General features: G+C 43.8%; 1 protein-coding gene across 4 annotated transcripts in view; it reads right to left on the minus strand.

The window, feature by feature from the left end:
* The window catches only part of UGP2 (UDP-glucose pyrophosphorylase 2), a 32,499-nt gene extending 29,142 nt beyond the window's left edge, over positions 1-3,357 (minus strand). Inside the window, exon 1 of one of the 4 annotated variants that reach the window (XM_083730489.1) lies at positions 2,974-3,357. Coding sequence is in view for 1 of the 4 variants with exons in the window: in XM_083730488.1 (XP_083586614.1) it covers positions 1,256-1,274 (19 nt within the window). In the remaining 3 variants the exon portion in view is untranslated. The other 3 variants (XM_083730488.1, XM_083730490.1, XM_083730491.1) reach the window with 3 other exon arrangements.
* Between the last annotated feature and the right edge of the window lie 14,482 nt (positions 3,358-17,839).

A 17,839-nucleotide genomic window follows, 5' to 3' on the forward strand; every position in this document is an offset into this window, starting at 1 on the left:
CCCAAGCATACAGTTACAAATTATTTGAGCAAAAGAAAATAGGAAGCTGTTATGCGTAAACTCCTCAGCTTCTACTCATAGTGATAGAAATCTCCAGCAGGCTGGGAAATAGCATGTCAGGTTGTAAACATAGAAGGGGACATTTCAAAGTGTTTAAATGTATGCTAAAAATACAACTGTTTTGATTCCAATAAGGCAATTAAATTTACCTTTAACCTAATAAAACTGACACTTTGAGAAACATAAGTAACCTCCCCCTTTTATACACAAAATGGCCTCCTCCAGTATTGGGCTTTAAAAGTGCAATAGCACACATAAGGAGAACATTTGATCGTCCCTTGTTGCACAGAGTTGACTGGCTGCAGGTAGATGACTTTCAGGTTCAATCAACCTTGCTCTTAGCTCTCTTATTAGTCTGCCTACAAGCAAGACATAATCATACTGCACTTGTATACTATATATTCTACAGTATCCCCCCCCCCAAAAAACCAATACTTGACTTTTTATATATTCTCTCAGTTCAAAGTACTGTGTTCTGCACAATTTACACATAAGGACTGGAAATCTGATCTGTTTTCTCCAAGTAGGTAATTATAAAGTTTTTCTGGCATACAAAAGGGCACAAACTTTTAATTTAAAATAATTCACACTGTTGCAAGAATCCTTTTTCCCCCCAAAGAAAATAAATGTATCAGTCATCAGGCTTCCTGAAACGTCTTCTTATGGACTTTTCCAAATTTCGCAATAGAAGTCTCCGAGAATCAAACCACTTACACAGAACCCGTGGAATGAGACAGCCATACCTTACCAGAAAAATCTCACGCTATAATTCACCAGAAACTATTACACCAAACCACAAGACATGTAGATAAAGGTTTAAAGACAGAAAGGCCAGGCAGCAAATCTGGACGGACCCCACCTGCAATTTGCCAGATTCAGAGGCAGCGGCTACAAGACACTTCAGTCCGGTTTTGCAATGGTATGTATTGAAAGAAGAGAAAAAGAAAGCCTTCATACTCTCTCACCCAAGCGAAAAGAATCAGCTGAGAGAAAGCGGCCGTGCTCCGCTGTCACCCGAGCAACAACGAGAAGATATGCTTAATTAACCCAATAATACTCCTTTCAAGCCCCCCTCCTTTTACCACCCATCACCACTGCATTTCGGCAGCCTCTGCTTGTGAAAAAGAGCCGTTTTATTTAAAAACACATACAACACACATCATGCAGCTTTAAAGGAAAACTAAGTAATTCCTACCTTTTGCAAATGACGACATTTTAGAGCTTTATGGGGGGATACTCTTGTTTTATAAATATGGAAAATATTTAAGACACGCTTCTCCCCACAAAAATTACAAGAAACGCTCGGAAAAATAGGAAGGTTGGTTCGGGAGGTTGTTGTTGTTTGTCCTTGCCGCCCTGCTTCGTGTATATCTCAGTTTAACCGAGAATAGGTTAAAAATATATGTATTAAAAACCAAAATAAACTCCCCCGCTACAAACCGCTAAAAGAATTTTCACGTAAGTTTCCTGTCGTGCCCGATTTCCCCGATCCTTCTCTACATCTGCCCTCGGAAATAAATGAATAGGGCAAGCTGGTTAAGAGGGGAAAACCACAAAGAATTTAAATTTCCTCAATGAAAGAGGCGGGCCTAAAACTGTGTCTCACCACCCCTTCGCCCTCCCCTTTCCCCGCGGAGGGCCGGCGCCTCCCCAGCCTCCCTCGTTCGCGGCTCCCCGGGGGGGGATCTCCCCTTCCGGATTCGGGCCAGGGGCTCCCGCCGAGCCGGCCTCGCGCCCCTTTCCTCTGCGGAAGGGCTGCTGTGAATTTACGAGGCTCGGCGCTGCTTCTCCGCGTGCCAACGGGTGGCTGGGGGAGCACTAGGCAGGGCTGCCCGGCAACTCCTGCCGCCTGCCCCCGAGTTTCAAGGGAAATATTCCAATAGTAAGCCTGCTTTTTCCTCCGGCACCTCAGCAGCAGCAGCTCTCGTCCCCTTGAAGCCCCGCTTCCCTGGATAGGAGTTGCGCTTCTAGAATCTGCGGGGGGGGGTGCGCCTGAGTAAAATACAAGACCAAAAAACGCACGATAAAATGTCCGTCCAGCTCCCCCCTCTCTCCTGTATATCCTAGAGGAGTTGGACGGGCATTTTATCATATATATATTTGGGGGGGGGGCAGGAGCAAGCCCCGCAGATTAGAGAGATGCACGCCGAGGTTGGCATTGTTTTACAGTGAGGCCACGTGCCCTGAATTTTAAAAAAGGATGGACTGAAAAGCTCCTGCGAAGCTGCCACAGGCGGACTTTGCTGAGCGGAGGCAAACGCGCCGGCTTCCTCCCACGCGATGCGCACTGGCGATGCTGCCCCTTTTCTCTGGCACCCGCATCGCGGAGGCTCGCTTGAACCATCTGTACTTGGAGAAGCTGCAGAAGGCGGCGGCACGAATGTGTGGCGGGGTTGCTGCTGTTGTGCGTTTCGGGGGGGGGGGGGACACACGAGTTTCCTCCTCACGGGCAAGCGGAACGCGGCCAGCGCCATAGTTGCGGAACACCAACCCCCCCCCCCCGCTAGAATTACTTGGCACAGGCCAAGAGCCCTCCCCCCCCCGGGGCAGAACCTTCAAGGCCGCCTCTGCGGGCGCCGGGGCGAGGGAGGAGGCTGCTGCGGGGGCCACGCAGGACAAGCGCCGCACACAGATCTCTCGGGCCTCCCCACAGACGGGAAATGGCGGGGGACGGAGGGACGCGGAAGCAGCCCGAGGCTGCCTCCCGACCCAGCCCCCTTCGGCCGCCAGAGGCGCCGCCTGGGTATTTGTAGCCGCAGAAGAGCCCGCCATGGGGGCCCCACACGCCCACGCTGCCCGCCGCCTCCTCCCCCGGAGCTGCGTGACGGGGAGGCGCCATCCACGGAGGGAGGGGCAATGGCGGCGGAGACCCCCCCCCGACCCCGCTCTCCGAAGCCAGTAGAGTCTCGTTACCTCCTTTCCGCCCCTTTTCCACGTTTGTTTCCCCTATTTCCCGAGGGGGGCGGGCGGGGGGGCACTGCTTGTGGTGGGGAAAATATATTTATCTATACTGTATATCTCAACGGCGTGTTTCCCAGGCAGCCCGGGGCTCCTCAAAGGGGCTGGAGGAGGAGGACGAGGAGCGGCCGCGCCAACAGCAGCAGCAGCTGAGGCAAAAGAGCAGCGCGGCCTCGCGAACGGAAGAGCCCTCTCCGCAGGCCTTGAAGGGCAGCGCCGCCGCCAATCAGGAAGCAGGCCAAGCCAGGAGGGCGGGCCTTTCGGCGGCCTTGGGTTCGCTGCAGAAGCCGGAGCTTCTCCTTGGCTGCGAGCTCGGCTTGGGCTGACGTGGCTTTCGCGAAAAAAGACCCCGCGTGGTGGGGGGGGGGGGTTGCCCGCCCGCCCGCCCGCCGTGATCAAGTGGTTTTATTCCGAGACAGGCGCCTTGATTCTCCTCTCTTGGAGGAGGGTTTCTTTGCTTTACAGTCAAGCTGTGTATATAAATTTTACGAAACAAATAAATTATTGTTTATTATTTGTTTCACAAAATTTATACACCGCTTGATTATTATTTTTTAAATCCTCAAAACGGTTTACAAAAAGACAAGAAAACAATACTTTAAAGAGTAAAGGTAAAGGGATCCCTGACCGTTAGGTCCAGTCGTGGCCGACTCTGGGGTTGCGGCGCTCATCTCGCTTTATTGGCCGAGGGAGCCGGCGTACAGCTTCCGGTCATGTGGCCAGCAGGACAAAGCCGCTTCTGGCAAACCAGAGCAGCGCACAGAAACGCCATTTAACTTCCCGCCAGAGCGGTACCTATTTAACTACTTGCACTTTAAAGAGTACAATAACGTTTGAAATTCAAATCATCCAGCCCATTCCAGTCTCCAGACACTGATCCAACATTGCTACATGCGACCCTGATAGAAAGGAGAAACTTAGCTAAATGTAATACACATATTGATGATGTAACACAATGAACCATAAACAATAAAGCAACATTTTAAAAAATTAAGGTTGCGACTCGAAAGTACGCTTATATTGGAGTAAGGCTTTTAGGTAGCAATTCTATGCACAGGTTTATCGACAGGTTTCTTTACCGCTTCCTGGCAGGTGTCCTAATGTAGCTGGGCTGCTATTAGTGGAATGGACGAGAGCGAAGGACAAGTCTGCAAGCCAGGTTGTGCTTATGCAAGATTCGTCTCTTTTGAAAGCCTTTTCTCTCCCTTTCTCTTTGGCAGTAAGATGTAGTCCAGAACCGCTCTCCTTGTGTCTCTTCACTAAAATAGCTGGAATGTCTTATTTATGAGACCTAAAAGCTATTCATAATATCACACAATATATTTATGATGTTCTTGGGCAGTGCTATGTTGCAGCAATCTTTGTGTTGGACAACAACTCTTACTGCAAACTCAAAAAATATATATTGGGTTTTGCAATGGCAGTTAAAAGATCTCTAAACCTCTTGCCATGCCCCCCACTTCATGCTATGCTTCAGAAGAGGTGTAAACTTATTTGTTTTTTCTATATATGTGACTAAGAAGAATGGACAGTTTCTTAAAACAGTCCCAATCCAATGCTAATATTTAATGATATGTTGTAGTATTTTAAAATTTCATTAAAGGTTTAGGATCAGATTAAATGGCAGCATTCCTATTTGTTTAAAACTAATATTTAATGTGTCAATTAAATTAAATTTAATGTTTCAATTATTTAAAACCAATAATTCATGTTTCAATTAATTATAAAATCACTGGGTTTACTGATGGATCCAGCTTTGTAATTGTGGTCCATGAGGCCTTTGCGGCATGTAGCACCTTCCATCAGCTAAGGCCATTGCACCAGCTACAATCCTTCCTGAACAGAGAATGCCTGACCACAATAATATGGGCCTGCTTTTGAAGATGCCTCAGGAGTTTAGACTTCAGCTAAATGAAACCAACTTTAGAGAACATCTACCAGTCCTGAATCTGTTTTACTGGTATGTTTCCTAGCACAATTCAGACAAGTGGTGCTTACCTTAAAGTGCTTGTGTAGCTGGTACTAGAAGGAGTGGCTTTTCTGGGTCTCTCCAGAGAGAGTTGAGGGCTCACTCCACTATGAAGTCCTGTTTATGAAACTCATTCCCCAGGGAGGCCTTACCTGGCACCTGATCTTATGTCTTTCTGGTCTTTTTATTTTCCCCAAGTCTTTTTTTAAAAACCTTTCTCTCTCTCTCTCTCTCTCTCTCTCTCTCTCTCTCTGTGTGTGTGTGTGTGTGTGTGGTGTTTTTCTGCCTCTACTGTTTTTCCCTTGCTTTATTTTTGCTGTTATTTATTGTCTAGATTGTAGTGATTTAAATGCTACCCTGAGATGGTTCTTTCCTATTGTAGAGCAGGTTACAACTTTCTTATGAATAAATGAACTGGTAAATTCTGTTCAGGAATGTCATTCAGTCCATCTCCAAGGGCAGATAGCTAAACCAGATCCCCCAGCCCTGCAGAAGCTGGCCAGAAGAGCCTAAAATCTAAGCCTTGGCCAGGTAACTCTCTTCCCAGGACAACCGCCCTTCTCCGACATGTAGCAATAACAATAATAATTGCACCAAGCAGGAAAACAGAGCCACCCTCACTAGCCTCATCCCCACCGTTGTGCCCCTGTTCTCCATGTGTTGTGATTACATCCTCTGCTTTTTTCCTTGGCGGAAGCAGGGGGATGCATACCCCTAAACATCTTTGTACTTTTGCCCATTTACTGTATTTATTTTCTCCAATTTGAACTATAAAATGGTGATTTTCTTGAGTCAAAATGAGAGTACCCCTAAACATTTTTTTAAAGAAAAAAACACTGGTTACATCTGTAGAAGAGTCTCTTCCATGCATGTAGGCTCCCCTTGGATGTAGAGCTCTGCCACGTATGAGAAAAACTATGAGGGCTATAAAGTTCTAAGTCACACCTAATTGATATTGAAGCCCAGCATCAGTAGCTGAGGTTCAGGGGGATTAGTGGTCTTGTGTGTCACCTTTGAGTGATGCCAAAGGGCACTAAAGGGTGTGAAGCTCTGGACTGATACTCAGGACAGGCTTTTAGAGACTAGCTGGCCAATTTTCCACTCCAGAAATTTCCTTCTTCAATCAATGCTCGGTTGTCTTCAACTTTCTGTGATTCCTGTGTCTTCTTAACCCTCATTGGAAAATTCTGGCAGCATTATTTAATCTACAAAGCTTCAGCAAAACATATGTGCCTACCTGGTTATGATTCCTTATTTGACACTGTATCAGGGATGGGGGAGGTTGTGGCCTTCCCACCCATCCCAATTAGCATGGTCAGCAATCAGGAATTATGGGAGTTGTAATCCAACTATACCTGGAGGGCTGCAGGTTCCCTCATCCCTGCACTAAACTGTAGTAAAGTGGGTTGTAGCAAATGTTTCTATTAACCCCAAGCCTGTTTCATTAAGTCACAGTGATGCAGCATGTTTGTAAACCCATATTTTCCACATATGTGTGACCTGTTGTAGCCTGAAGCAGCCATTCCCATGTGCACTGTATTGATTCTGTAATTTAGGACTGTGTGAATACGCCCTCTAATTTCCTCCCTTATAGAACCTTACAACTATTCAGAGAATGGACATATGACAAATTGTTTATGCCTGTTCTTTTGGCCAGTCTACTTGATCACATCATTTTGGGTTCTTGCCTGATGAGAGAAGAAGTTCCATTGAGGGAGACTTTAAAGGGAGGAGTAGAACATTACACTGTTTACTTAGCAATTATATTTCCCAGAGAGCTAGATTCATTATGTGTGCATCTGTTTTGCCTTGCTGCAGCAATCTCAAGTGGTATATAGTATATTTATTAAGAGAATAACAAATAAAGCTTTGTGACAAATACATGTTAAAATGTAGACAAGTTCAAATTGTAGCCTGCCTTAATATTAGATCCAGAAAGCACGTGAGTGAGGCATCTCCTGCCTTCTTCTCTAGGCACAGCTAGTCCTTTCATAGCAGATTTATTGCATGGAGGGGAAGTCCGCCAAAAAACCCTAAATTTAAAAGCTACAAATTTCTACACTCTAAACTTGTCTGACACCTTGTTCATGTTTTCTTCCTTATTCCAGCACCAATTCTGGAATAAGGAATTAAATCTACACAGATCCTTATATGAATACACGGTAAAAGATAAATAAAACAGGTCGTTGCTTTCATTGTATCCATGTGGCTACATCCCCTTATAATTTATCACCTTCTGTTCAGAAGACACACTCGCTTTTCCCCAGTAGATTTGCACACATCTTATTCAATACATAGTCACTTTGGGATTCAATACATGCTGCAGGAATTCACTTTTCAACACACACACACCCCAATCAGTTGACTTGATCTCTGGACATGCTGTGAATATTATACACGACTATATTGATATGTAGGGACGCAGGTGGCGCTGTGGGTTAAAGCCTCAGCACCTAGGACTTGCCGATCGAAAGGTCGGCGGTTCGAATCCCCGCAGCGGGGTGCGCTCCCGTTGCTCGGTCCCAGCGCCTGCCAACCTAGCAGTTCGAAAGCACCCTCGGGTGCAAGTAGATAAATAGGGACCGCTTTCTAGCGGGAAGGTAAACGGCGTTTCCGTGTGCAGCTCTGGCTCGCCAGAGCAGCGATGTCACACTGGCCACGTGACCCGGAAGTGTCTCCGGACAGCGCTGGCCCCTGGCCTCTTGAGTGAGATGGGCGCACAACCCCAGAGTCTGGCAAGACTGGCCCGTACGGGCAGGGGTACCTTTACCTTATATTGATATGTGCAAATCTACTGAAGAGTCAGCATAGGTTAGCATAAATGTATTTGAAAAGGTCATGTGAATCAGTCGTAACTAAACAAAGAAAGCTTTTCAGGCATTGTTTACAAAGGTCATATTGGACCCTAACATGGTTTAAGAGCCCCAAAGAAGGAACTCCAGGAATCTGGAGGAACTTCAATAAAAGAGGAATCCACCACATTAGCTTCAGGCACCAACTATCAAGACAAGGAAAGATTTGTATAATTTAGTCTGTTAAGGAGGTGCATGGGTGTGAGAATAGGTGCACAGAGAGAGAGAGAGGGGGGGGGGCAGGAGGCCTTGAAAAGTAAGAAAGTTATGAACTACAGAACTAAACCTAGTGCTGTTAAGTTGCCAGTGGCATTGTACTATTTGTATTTTTAAAGGTTCTTTAATTCTCTCACATTTAACAGCTTCATATAAAGTACAAGCATTGGCTTTCATCTCAGTACATAAATTTTATTTTATGTTCCTGAGCTATTCTCTGAGGAATCTCTGAGAACATCATTCTTGCAAACTAAAAATAGTGTCAAGGAACACTCAGAAGCAAGCAGCTAACCATTTACATCCAGATTGCTTGAATGATCCAGAATCCATTACCCTTACCATAAAGCGTGGTGATTAATAATTAAAGGAAAGCCAAATGCTATTCAATGCTATTTGAATGTGCAAGTTGTGAGATGGAAAAGTATTGTGTGTGTATGTATATATATATGGGGGGGTGTATGTGTGTATAAAGGTTCTGTGCTCTGTTTTATAATCCTTCTCTTTGACAGCTGAGTTAAGTGAAACACAATTTTTACACCAATAATTGACCTAAAAGTATCCACAACTATAAACAGGAATAGCATTCCTAGATGAGCCTTTATTTCTTCATACATACTGTCTGTTGTAGAAATTGATTGGGATCTCTCATGTTTCTATCTAACACCACTATCTAACTATATAACAGTTTAGGGATGTTGGAAGCCATCCAGACTGGCTGGGGAAACCTAGCCAGATGGGTGGGGTTTGTTTATTTATTTATTTAGATGAGCTAGTCCATGCAAAGTGGACTAGAATATGAAGCGGGTGGAGAATCAGTTCTTAAGGCAGTCAAGAAAAGTTACCGAAGATGATTACAGATTGTTGAACATAGAAAAGAAAACATCAACATTTTCTATGTAACAGAAGGGAGCCAAAAAGGCCTGGGTGGGGGGAGATTCAGATTGTCAGATTTGTATACTTAACCGTACATACATTTTTATGCAAAGTTTTTAGGAATGTGGAGGTGGGGGAGAACCAAAAGTAGGCAGAAAAAATGAGGATGCTAAAAATACTCGTGGCAGTTTAAGCATTTATTCATCTATTGTCAATCACCACAGCAGCATTCCTCTGATACTTAAAAACTCCCCTCCCCGGGGCCTTTTATGGCAGTTTTCAATAGTACTATAGTACATAGAAACAGTAAAACTTTTCCTCCAAGACAATCATTGGCAAAAGTAGAGTAGGAGGCTTCAGGTATCATTTGTATCATTTTCCCTTGTGAAACTAGACAGTTTCCAAAGAAAGGGGCAGCAAAATACACCCGTTTGTGCTCTCTTTAACTAGAAATGCACTTTCTCTCTATCACACACTTAAAGCTACTTAAAGCTACTCTACAGCAGTCTCTGATCAGATTAGATCAGAATTCTCCTTTTAAAGCCATGAATTTGCAAAATGAGAACAGGTTCCAGGAAGTAAAATGCATTTCTAAACTGCATATCAGTTCCTGGTTCATAGTCACCTCCTTCAAAAAGCAAATAAACACTAGTGGCAAGAGAGCAACTGAAAGGAATTTCCTCTAGTTTTATATTCCCAAGGGAGTCATTAGCACAGTTAATTAGAACCCCAAATCGGATTAAAGGGATCGAAATAAGCAGCGTGACTTTCATAGTCTCTGAGCACAGCTGAACATGGTTTTTGTATGTTAACAAACCTGAAATATTCAGCAGTAGCAGCAGACTAAATCTGGAAGGCACTCTTGTTAAACTGGCAACTTTGTTTTGCATGGGGCTCAGTGCAATGGCACAGCTCTCTTTTCCCTACAAGTTTTCATTTTTGGTTTCACTGGCCATCATTCTGCATCCTCCACAATGTATGAGACCGAGTGTTCTGTGGCATAATAGTCACCCCCCCCCCCCACAAAAAATAGCAGAGCATATTATGGGGGCAGGGAATGCAAACTTTCATTTTCTTCTAGGGGGAAGGATAGCTAAGGAAATCTCTGACATTTTATTTTTAAAAATGTGGATTCACCATTAGCAAAAATTGGGAGTCATGAGGATGTGGGTTCACATGAATTTGCCTCCATTATTCAGCACTGTTTCAAAGTAAACATGTACAGTCTGGTTCTGTTAAGATACAATAATCCTGGAACTCTAAGATAATGACTAGCTGTAGAGTCCCTGGCAACAAGATTTGCCTCTTGTATCCATGGGTTTGATTTACGGAATAGCATCCTCACCATTCTGTGATTTTTCTTCCAGTTCAAACAGTTTCAGAAGGATGAAGTAGGAAGAACATTCAAATCTGACAGTGGCTGGGTACTTCCAATAACACCTGGGCACTTCTGCCAAGCGCTTTTGATACTAGATGTGCGTTGGCCATGAACTCATAGCATGTGGGCCATGAAGGTGACAGCTCTGCTTTTAAAGTTGCACAGGTGACCACAGCAGCTGGGTTTGCAACAGGACACTCAAGGTAACAGGCTATCCCCTAGGGAGAGGAGGCATGGTCTGGGATGCATTAGAAAAACTGAAAGGCTGTATTTTCCCACCCCTGGTGTGAGGTGTTGAAATGGTGTTGTTTCTGCAGCAAACTACAGTGGTACCTCAGGTTACATACACTTCAGGTTACAGACTCCGCTAACCCAGAAATAGTGCTTCAGGTTAAGAACTTTGCTTCAGGATGAGAACAAAAATCGCACTCCGGCGGCGCGGTGGCAGCAGGAGGGCCCATTAGCTAAAGTGGTGCTTCAGATTAAGAACAGTTTCAGGTTAAGAACGGACCTCCAGAACAAATTAAGTACTTAATCTGAGGTACCACTGTACATGGGTGAGTGACTGTGGAGAACATAAATGCCATAGATTAAGAGCCATTTTTTATGAAGTCACTTTTCTGTTCAGTACACTTAAATTTATGTAAGTAAATTCTTTTGTGGGATAACAAATGGACAAATCTCTGAATAAGTGCAAATAATTCAGCTTGAGGATAGGGAGAGTAAGAAACATGAAGAACGTGGCACTAAAGTACTTGGCAGTACTAGCAGGGAAGGTGGAGCCATTTCTCGGAAATGAACTCACTGGAAATGAACTCATTCATGGACTAGCAGTCAATGAAGTCAGTATTTGCAGAACAAAATATTTTTTCTTCCTCAGGGAGATATTTGTACAACAAAACCAGAGTGTACAGTAGGCATAGACCAAGGAGTAGCACTCTCTTTTTCTACTGGCCTCAGTGTTTTTAGTTGAGGCAACTGAAACAAAAATAAAGTGAGACAGAAGTTTATTTAGAAAAGGAGTTGCTGGCATTTAATTGCAACTGATTATTTGGCAAGTTGAATAATAATAATAATAATTTATAATTTATAAAAAGACAGAAACTAGGACCTGGCTTATATATGACACAGGGGTGCCAGGGTGTGGGTGGGTTGGTGTGTGAATGGGGGCAAACAGCCTGCAGACTCCACTCAGCTGTAGGCCTCTAATGTATTATTTCAGTCATCTGAGATAGATGAAAAAGTCATTATAACTTGTGCTCAGTTACTCAGTGAAACCTAGCCAATGGATCTGGCCTAGAGAATAGGGCAGATTCTCAAATTTATGTATGTGTAAGTAAGAGCCTTTGTAAATCCAAAGGATGAGTCCTGTTGGTGCTATAATGTGTTAGGTAGCACTTCCAGGTCTAATTTTACAACTCAGCGTAGGCAATTATTTGAAAGCACCACACTCAAAAGATTTCTTCCCGCTATGTTACTTCCAGTACCAGCACTTCACAATGGTTGTGTCCAGGAAAGCACATTAAAAAATAGAAATCAATTCTGTTTATGCATTTAAAAAGCCAGCATAGATTATTTGTGGCCTGGAGACACAAGAAGAATTAGAAATGTCTTCTGCTTGTTTGCACAGTAGACTTAGCAAACACTTTATGAACAGTGTGCTGTTTTGCTTCAAGTGTGTGGTAAAACTTTCAGAGGCTGATTTAATTAATATTTGTGTGTACAGACCTGTATTCATGTTTACAAACATTTCTGGGGAAAGTCAATATGGATTTTTATAAGCAACTCAGCAGTATTTCCCTGTTAACATACAGTAAATATGTGACATTAGGACGTGGGCGGCACTGTGGTCTAAAACACAGAGCCTATGGCTTGCCAATCGGAAGTTCGGCAGTTCGAATCCCCATGATGGGGTGAGCTCCCTTTGTTTGGTCGCAGCTCCTGCCAACCTAGCAGGTCGAAAGCATGTCAAAGTGCAAGTAGATTAATAGGTACTGCTCCAGCGGGAAGGAAAAGGTGTTTCCGTGCACTGCTCCGGTTCACCAGAAGCAACTTAGTCATGCTGGCCACATGACCTGGAAGCTGTCTGCGGACAAACACCGGCTCCCTTGGCCTATAGAGCGAGATGAGCGCACAACCCCAGAGTCGTCCACGACTAGAGCTAACGTCAGGGGTAAAAGTAAAGGGACCCCTGACCATTAGGTCCAGTCGTGACTGACTCGGGGGTTGCGGCACTCATCTCGCTTTATTGGCTGAGGGAGCCGGCGTACAGCTTCCGGGTCATGTGGCCAGCATGACTAAGCCGCTTCTGGCGTCATCAGGTACATCAGGGGTACCTTACCTTTAAATATGTGACATTATATTTCATGTTAAAGTGGTGACATTTGGATATCCCTAAAAGATAAATCCCACCTGTTACCTTTATATCCTGCCTTTACACTGAAAGACAACAGAGGTTGGAGGGATTTCATGGGGAGCTGGGAAAGGAATTTGGAGCCAATAATCTTCATTGAAACCACAACAAGGTCTAAAAGGGGCACGGAACTGGGCTTGCAAATAACCAATCTATTTTCTGACTTTATAGAGTAACATTTTCGTTAGCTGAACCCAATTCCAAACTAACCCAGAAAGTTTCACTCACCACTAGAGTGAGAAAGTGTGAGTTAGAGTGGTATACTAGGACATGGGAGAGCAGGGTTCAAATCCCCACTCGGTCATGAAGCTCACTGGGTGACCTTGGACCAGTCACAGTCTCTCAGCCTAACATTCGTCACAGGGCTGTTGTAGGATTATATGATGGGCCGGAGAACCAGAAACACCACCCAAAGCTCCTTGGAGGAAAAGTAGGTTATAAATGTAACAAATAAACAATGAGAATAATTTCAACCAGTTATCTTTGTGTGGACAGAGTTTAGCACTGACACAATCCTTGTATACCACTGAATTCTGTATGGAGCAAGAGTGGACAGAATAAAGGTGTCATAGGAAAGGGCATGAGTTTAAGAAGAATCCAGCGCACACACCACAGGGATCATTATTGCCCCCTTTGGTGCTGTATTGTTATGCCAGCAGAAGAGGTGGCAGACCTTCCCATCCAAGTCAAAGTGGAATTCCAAGGGAAACTGTACTGCTTTAGTCCTTCAGCTCTCTATATTGGACAAACAGGCCAAACCTTACGCCAAAGAATAAACGGACATAAATCTGACATCAGGAATCACAAGACAGAGAAACCAGTAGGAGAACACTTCAATCTCCCAGGACATTCTATACAAGATCTCAAAGTAGCTGTTTTACTACAAAGGAATTTCAGAAATAGACTGGAAAGACCTATTGCAGTCGTTAAGAGTCGTCAACAGGCTCATCACAGCTATCTGCCAATCACCCATTCCCACCACCCTTCTGAGTAATACCCCTCCCCACCTTCTCACTATATAGAAGGGTCTGGTAACTTCTGTTTCAGTGTATCTGAAGAAGTGTGCATGCACACGAAAGCTCATACCAAGAACTAACTTAGTTGGTCTTTAAGGTGCTACTGGAAGGAATTTTTTTTGTTTTGCTTTAGCAAAGACATTGGTTCATCAGTTTTTGGCAGTGTCTGCTGCACAGAGGAAAAATGAGGTTACTACTGGCCAAAAAAAAAGGTCCCCTAAATCAAGTAAATAAATAAAAATACTTAGCTAACTGACCAGTTGTGTCACAGGTAACTCAGTTCTGCCCCCACAAATAAAGCCTGTCACCCCCTAAAATAAATCCTGGCCACACCCATGGATCACAGCCAGCTTTGTTGGTGAATGCCAAGCACACCACGCCACCTACTGTCCTTGGTGGCCAAATAATGCTGACCCCATTTGTCAACATCATTGTATCAGAGCTAGTGCACGTGGAGCCGAACAAACAATAATCAAGGCTGCTAGATGGATAAAGACTGTTTGAGCGATTATATTTTATTCCCAACCATTAACTCTTCATATGTGGACATTTAGGGGACCACCAAAGGAGGGGGAAGGGAAGCTAGGTTATGTGGAATAGAACCACACTGAGGTGTGGTGGCACTCTTTCTCAGTCACTCCCAGCAACCCTTACCAAGCACCTAGATTGGACAGAAGAACTGCCTGTTGCAACTGCTATGAAGTATTATTGCTGTACTTCAGCCTCTTGGCTCTGCAGCAGGCGGGCACCCATCCAACATTCACAGGCAAGGCTTTTTCTCAAAACCTGCCGCCCCACGCCATGGAGATCACAAGCTCACAGCAGCAGCCAGTGGAAAATCAGGTGATTGGTTGTGTGGTTACCATCCTATTTAGCATTATGGGTTCCTAGGGTAGAATCCAGTCTGTGCCCTTGCACTGACTGAAGGGGTTTTCATCCAGCAGAAGTGTCTTCTAAGGAAAGGGGTTAAGGGTGTCATGTGACAAAGGTATTTGAGAGCAGAAGCAGTAAAGAGGGAAGGGGAAGGTTGCTGATTCCACATGAAATCCCCAGTTGCCCACTCCCAAATGTACTCCAGGGAGTTGGGGGACCCCGCCTCCTCTGCAGTTAAGTGAAGGTCTCCATATGTACAAGGCATCAACTGAATTCCACTCATCATCAGCTTGTTTCTTAACGAAATTGTATTGAAAGCGTTTTTAAACTACCAGTTCACATTCTCAGGATTCTAGCAAGATACCAAGTTCTTCAGATGGATGGCCCTTCCTCTGTAATATAGTTTGTTGGTGATAACCAGTGATCATATTGTGAGTCAAACACTGACAATAAATAAGGTTACACAGCATAAGATTGAAACAAGGCAAATTGAAACTCTTAATTTAGCACAGCTACATGCAGCAGTTATGGTATGTATCATCATTACATATCTATAAATATATAGCAAGCTGGTGTTGTGTAAACCATCTGCTGTTGCTAGGCAATAAAAACACTATGCTAATGTCAATAATAAATGACAGGAGCTACAAGGAGAATTTGCATTAGATGAGGATAGAGTGTGTGAGTTTCCTGGACTGGATCAGGCAGACAATCTTTTGTGAGAAGGAATGTTGTGTTACAAACTACATAGCTGGGTAAAATGGCACATACTGCATTTGCTAGTCTCAAAGCCATGGCTGTTTAATACCCACCCCAATTCTCAACTTCTAGTGTGATGTTTAAAGGTGGTTTTACAGTCAAGAAGTGTATACATTTTATTAAATAAATTATGAAATAAAATGTGCCGAAGTGACCAATGTCCTGTGATTAGTGCAGAATTTCTGCACTTGCTGTCAGCTTTCAAAAGACTGTAATGAAAGGTGAGTGTCCATGTTGCCTGTATCTTCCCTGCTTTTTCCCTGTGTGCTGTAGTCATCCATAACTACAGATTCACAAATTGGATTCCTGCCATTTGACTACAGCATAGGTCCTGATAAATTCATTGCACACTGAAGCCATTCATTCGACAGCCATTTTTTCTCCTAGCATATGCTGACAGTTGCAAGTGGCTCTAAATTAATGCACGTTAGGGAGTGGTGTCGGTGAGTCGCAACACTTCTAGTCACAGTTTTCAGCCATTTTGTATTTTCCATCATCAGAGCATGGTGAGGCAGTTATGTACACACTGCAGGGACATGGCAGGATTCAGCCCCTGCATCACTGTTGAGTGGATGCAATACATGCCAAAAGCCAATCTGAGATGAATCCTGTACATGCACAGGAGCTTCTTGCTACAGGCTGATATAGCTGGAAGATAGTGGACTATCATGACTTAGAATTACCCTAACAGAGTTACCTCCGACTTACCTCAGGCCACTGATTTTGTGTGCAATGATAGGACAGCACAGATATTTATTGTAAGTGGGATTTTCTGTCTGAGGTACCAAAATGTAAATACCTGGACATGTGATGGGCACCATTCACTGCTTAGTCTCAGGCAATAAAATATCTTGGAATGTTTTGCATGCGAATTTCAAATTATGTGAGACCCAGGCTGAGAAGATCATGGGACCAGGTCTAGAATTTGCTCTTTGACCTAACTGATAAATTGTCCCTGTAATATGACTGCCAGAAAAACAAACAAACAAACAAACAAACAAACAAACAAACACAACAGATCGATGGCCAGGAGGCTCCCATGTTACACCAGTATCACAGAGAAAAGACAGTCACACCAGGTGATGTGATACTTACTACAAATGCCATCATCAATGGTGGCAGTACTGGAACAGGAAATAACTGACAACTAAACTATCCACATGACTTGATGGTAATCTACATGTCAGGGATACTTCCTGTGTCAGTACTGAACCAACAATACAAGGTGTGAGCCTAGGTTTGCATGCCCAATGTGTGGACATAGTTTTCCAGTAGAAACCACAGTGCAAATATAGCCCATAAATGGTGTCTTAGTGAGAGCAACATGACCACTGGGAGGGTCCCAGAGAGAATAAACGTCATGGTGCATCTTTTACAGTGATGCTAGATGCCTTCATCTACTCAGCTGCAACAAAACATGTCTCTCCCGTATCAGTCTCTACAGCCACAGCAATGCTGTAAGTTTGACTTTACCCCTGATGGCACACTCTTCCATTGTCTCTCCAAACAAATGAATGGCAACAAGTAAAAAGTGAGTTCATGACACATGGAAACCTGACTATGCAACATATGCAGTAGATAGAATTTCTCTTTGCACTTAATTTCTTTTGGGTAGGTTAAACCTTGACACTCAAATTACAGGGAAGTACAAAGCAATTGCCATATAATACTTAGATATACCAGTCATTTTCTTGTTAAACAAGAAAAATGAGTCTGGAAAATGTAAACATATTAACTAATTTTCCTTATCAAGTTTAAGTATGTTTGCCTTTTGGCAACAAAACTAAGAAAGCATTAAAATAAAATAGGGATGAAAAGGACGAAGAGGTCCTAATTTGGCCCAAGGCCATTTCCCCACGTTATATAAAATGCCAGGTGGCTGAGTTTTTGTCAACAGTATCTCTTAGAGTTGTGAATAGCACTATTTAGCAGGAAGAAATGCTAATGGAAATCCTCATTATTACATATTTTACATGGCTGTTTTTGTATATATTTTAAAATTTTATATAGGGATGTTTTATGATGACCTATTTGTAATGCCTAATAAAGGTTTGGCAAAGTAAGTAAGTAAGTATAATGCCAGGTGAAGTGCAGCTAAGAGGAACTATCGGGGAACAATTGTGCTCCCAATTGTGCCTTGGCAAAGAGGGCTTGTTTTCAGCTCCCTGAATGGAGCCAGTCCCACTGGGTGTTGCTTACATCATTTCCCAACAGTGCATCTTTCTAGAAAAATAGAACCAATCAGGGCAACCAATCCCAGTAGAGCTTGCAGACAGCTCTGATCAGCTGATCAATGTTGACTACAAACACCACTGGGCACGGCTGCACTTGGGAGTTTTTGATTGTGAATACACAAGTGGAGCTGAGCCCCAACACAAGCAGGATTTGCAATTGGTGCTGATCAGCTGCAAGAGTGCATTCTGGATTCTTTCCTGTGAAGTTGTGTCACTTGACATCATGGTGATGACAGCT

Source organism: Podarcis gaigeae (genome assembly GCF_964106915.1).
Source record: "Podarcis gaigeae genome assembly, chromosome: 3".
Taxonomy (NCBI): Eukaryota; Metazoa; Chordata; class Lepidosauria; order Squamata; family Lacertidae; genus Podarcis; species Podarcis gaigeae.